Below are 3871 nucleotides of genomic sequence, written 5' to 3' on the forward strand. Positions count from 1 at the left end.
ATCCCTTAGGAAAACCCCGGACCCATGTGAATGGCTCCCAGGCCTTGCTCAGAGGCCACCACCTGGAGTCCCCGGAGGCTGGATGTGCTGCTGCAGGGGCACACACAGACACACACACAGGCGCACACACACACACAGGCGCACACACACACACACACCTCATTGGCCCTAATCTAAAAGGATCTTCCTGGTTTCTAGCTGCCCCACACTAGTCCCTTGGGTGAGTCCCAGGCCTGGTCAGATGTCAAGCACACACAAACACGCACAGACACACAGACACACAGCTCACTGGCCCTAATCTAAAGGGATCTTCCTGGTTTCTACCTGTCCCACACTAGTGCCTTGGGTGAGTCCCAGGCCTGGTCAGATGTCAACTATCCTATCACCACCACTCCTGAGCCAGTGGATTGTCCTGTGTATCTAGCTGTGAAGCCCAGGACCAAAGAACTCCTCTCCGGACATCAGTCCTGACCCCTTTCCATAGCCAGCTCTTGCTTTGCTGAGACTCAGGCTTCGGGGAATTTTTGTAAGGCCTTCCTCCCACCCCAGGGTCAGTCTGCCAGACTCTGTATCTTGGGGCGGCCAAAGGAAAAACCTGTGGGAACATGTGTTGGTGATGATGTGGAGAAATTTGCAGGAAGCCCATGCATTGCTGGTGGGAGTAAAAAATGATACAGCTGCTATAAAAAAAGGGGGGGGATGGTGATTCCTCAAAAAACTGCACATAGAATTACCATATGGTCCAGCAGTTCCATTTATGGGTGTATACTCAAAAGAACTGAAACCAGAAACTCAAAATTTTGCACATACAAGTTCCTAACAGCATTATTCACATTAGCCAAAAGGTGAAAGCAACCCAAGTGCCCCTCAACATATGAATGGATTAAAAATGTGGCCCATGCATACATACAGTGGAATAGAATTTCCTTTAAAACAATGGAATTCTGATAGATGTTACAACATGAACCTTGAAAATATTATGCTAAGAGACATAAGCCAGACACAAAAGGACAAATATTTACATGATTTCACCTGTACATCATAACTAGAATAGTCACAGACATAGAGATATTCCAGAAAATACAATAGCGGTTACCAGGGCTGAGAGGGGGTGGGGGGAGATAGGGAAGGAGGAGTTAGTGTTTCATGGGGACAGAATTTCACTTTGGGAAGATGAAAAAGTTCTGGAGATGGATGGTGGCGATGGTTGCACAACAATGTGAATATACTTAATGCTACTGAATTGTACACTTTAAAATGGTTAAAATGGCGCCGAAACCGGTTTGGCTCAGTGGATAGAGCGTCGGCCTGTGGACTGAAGGGTCCCAGGTTCGATTCCGGTCGAGGGCATGTACCTGGGTTGTGGGCACATTCCCAGTGGGAGATGTGCAGGAGGCAGCTGATCGATGTTTCTCTCTCATCGATGTTTCTAGCTCTCTATCTCTCTCCCTTCCTCTCTGTAAAAAATCAATAAAAAAAATATATAAAAAAAATAAAAATAAAATGGTTAAAATGGCAAATGCTATGGTATGTATATTTTATCCCAAGTTTTTAAAATGCTAAAAATGTCATTGGGGCAGGGACCAGGACCTAGGCATGCTTATCTCTCCAGGGGTTCCTAGTACCCACTGCCGGGGAGGGGAGAGCCTAGGATTTGGAGTCAAAGATTCATTTACACTCCACATTCCCAAGCTGCCGGGGCGGTTGAAATGGCAAATGCTATGGTATGTATATTTTATCACAAGTTTTAAAATGCTAAAAATTTCACTGGGGCAAGGACCAGGACCTAGGCATGCTTATCTCTCCAGGGGTTCCTACTACCCCCTGCAGGGGAGGGGAGAGCCTAGGATTTGGGGTCAAAGATTCATTTACATTCCACATTCCCAAGCTGCCGGGGTGGGAGTGGGGATAAACTCTACCGAGCAGGGTCATCATGAGACACAACTTAGCTAAAGCGTCTCTGGCTCAGCCTGGGGCCTGGCAGTCGGTGCGTGTCCTCTGAGTGCAGCCCAGTGTGAGATCTGGGCAGAGAGCATTTGCTTCGCAGCTCTGTCCCCATGTGTCCCTGGCGTGTGTAGAAAAAAGCTCTGAGGGTAGCTGTTTGTGACTGCCACTTCCACCAGCCTCGATTTTCCCCGTGCAAATGGGTCACCCTCTTTTGCAGGGCTGTTGTGAGAAAGTGGACTTGACATGCACCCTGGTCTACTTTGCCGGTAAGGCTAACGCTAAGGACTGCATCCTCAGCTGTCCAAGACCTGCCATGCATGTAACCCTCACCTCCTTCCCTTAGCTGGGCAGAGTCCAACATTCAATTCAGCCAAGAGTTCCTGAGTGCCCACCGTGTGCCAGGCTGTGTCCCAGGTCCAGAGGATACCGCGGGTGGGTAGAGGACTAGATTACTGAGCCCCTGGGGAAAGTGGAGGTCAGGGGGCAGCGAGGCCCCCGGGGAAGTAAGGCCCCTGGAGAGGCGTGGATCTAGTTCCACGATGTAGCAGCAACAAACTTGGCTCTACTTGTTTCCTGTGCCCAACTGCCCAGCCACCAACCCCTCCGGGCCTCGAATCAGGTCCCTGTAAGTCCTGGGACAGTGCTTGCGGTAGAGGTTTTCCACCAGCGTGTTGCTGCCTCTCACCACAGCCTTCCCTTCCTGGTTCATGTAGTTCCACAGGTGCAGGGCATAGGAGTTATTGAAGCTCGGCTCTGGGCTCCACACCTCATAGTAGCGCCTCCACTCAGGGTAGGAGATGGGGTAAAACCTTTGGGGGTGCAGAAAGGACACGTTCAAACACCGCAGGTCGCTCAACTCCTGGAAGTCCTCCAGCTTGCACCACACTCTCAGCATCCTCGTCATCAGGTCGGGCCCCTGGTTGCCCCAGATGTATGAGTTGTAGTGCTCGACGAAGTTCTCCATGCACTGCCACAGGAAGGCGTGGCGGGGGAGGAACCCGAACACCCCGTTACTGGAGTACCGGGAAGCCTGCGCGGCCAGAAAGTTCTCGGCAGGGATGGGCCTGATGGAGATGATATCCGTGTCCATGTAGACGCCCCCGTACTTCCAGATGATGGCCAGGCGGGACGCATCTGAGCTGACGTGGAGCCAGTTTCTCTCTGCACTGGCGTTGATCTGCAGGAGCAGGTGCAAATCAGCCCCCGCGGGGGGAAGCGGAGGGGGGTGACAGCAGGAGGCCAGGCAAAATTGGGCTTTTGGCAAATAGATTTGGGGGAAGCGCAGCCTGCTGCCCCTCCCCAGCTGCCCTGGCACATTGGGTCATCCCTAATAGCTGGCCCCAGCTATCCTGAGGTGGTCTTACTGGGCCAGGACAAACCACACCAGCCCCCCCCCCACACACACACACCACCACCACCAAGGGTCACTAGACGCTAGCCCTGGTGTATGACTAGTTTGTGAAAAATGAATGTAGTATCTCCCAGAACAATTTGAGCAGAGATTTCTCTTCCCAAGGAGCAAAACACCGTTTGGGTAATGTTAGTTGAGCCCAGGTGTGGGGAGGCGGGGACCGCAGCCAGCGGGCTGCCTGGTCTTGTACAGTCCTGGAGCGCCCTCTAGCGGCAGAGCACTGAGCGCGCAGGGACCCAGCCTGCATGTGCCCTTCACCTGGTCCCTCTCCACTCCCAGCCCCTGCCCAGCGCCTGCCCTGCGGCTGCCCAGGGCGACGCTAGTCTTCACCTATTTGTTAGAAACCCTGTGCTGGCAACTGCAGATGACACCTCAGTCTGATGGGTCGCTCCGCCTCCTGCTCAGAGCTCCAAATTGAGATTTCCTGTCTCTTCAGGGGGGGAGATGGGAGCTCTGGGATCTACTAGTAAAGTCACATGGTGGGGCAAGAGTGAAACTGACCAACTCCCTTTA

General features: G+C 52.4%; 1 protein-coding gene across 1 annotated transcript in view; it reads right to left on the bottom strand.

The window, feature by feature from the left end:
* Positions 1-1709: 1709 nt before the first annotated feature.
* Positions 1710-3871, bottom strand: part of A4GNT (alpha-1,4-N-acetylglucosaminyltransferase) — a 5039-nt gene continuing 2877 nt past the window's right edge. The window contains exon 2 of the mRNA XM_006759819.2: positions 1710-3124. Coding sequence (XP_006759882.1) covers positions 2510-3124 — 615 coding nt within the window. The 3' untranslated portion in view covers positions 1710-2509. The remainder of the gene's footprint in view (positions 3125-3871) is intronic.

Source organism: Myotis davidii, unplaced genomic scaffold (assembly GCF_000327345.1).
Source record: "Myotis davidii unplaced genomic scaffold, ASM32734v1 scaffold415, whole genome shotgun sequence".
In the NCBI taxonomy this organism is placed as follows: Eukaryota; Metazoa; Chordata; class Mammalia; order Chiroptera; family Vespertilionidae; genus Myotis; species Myotis davidii.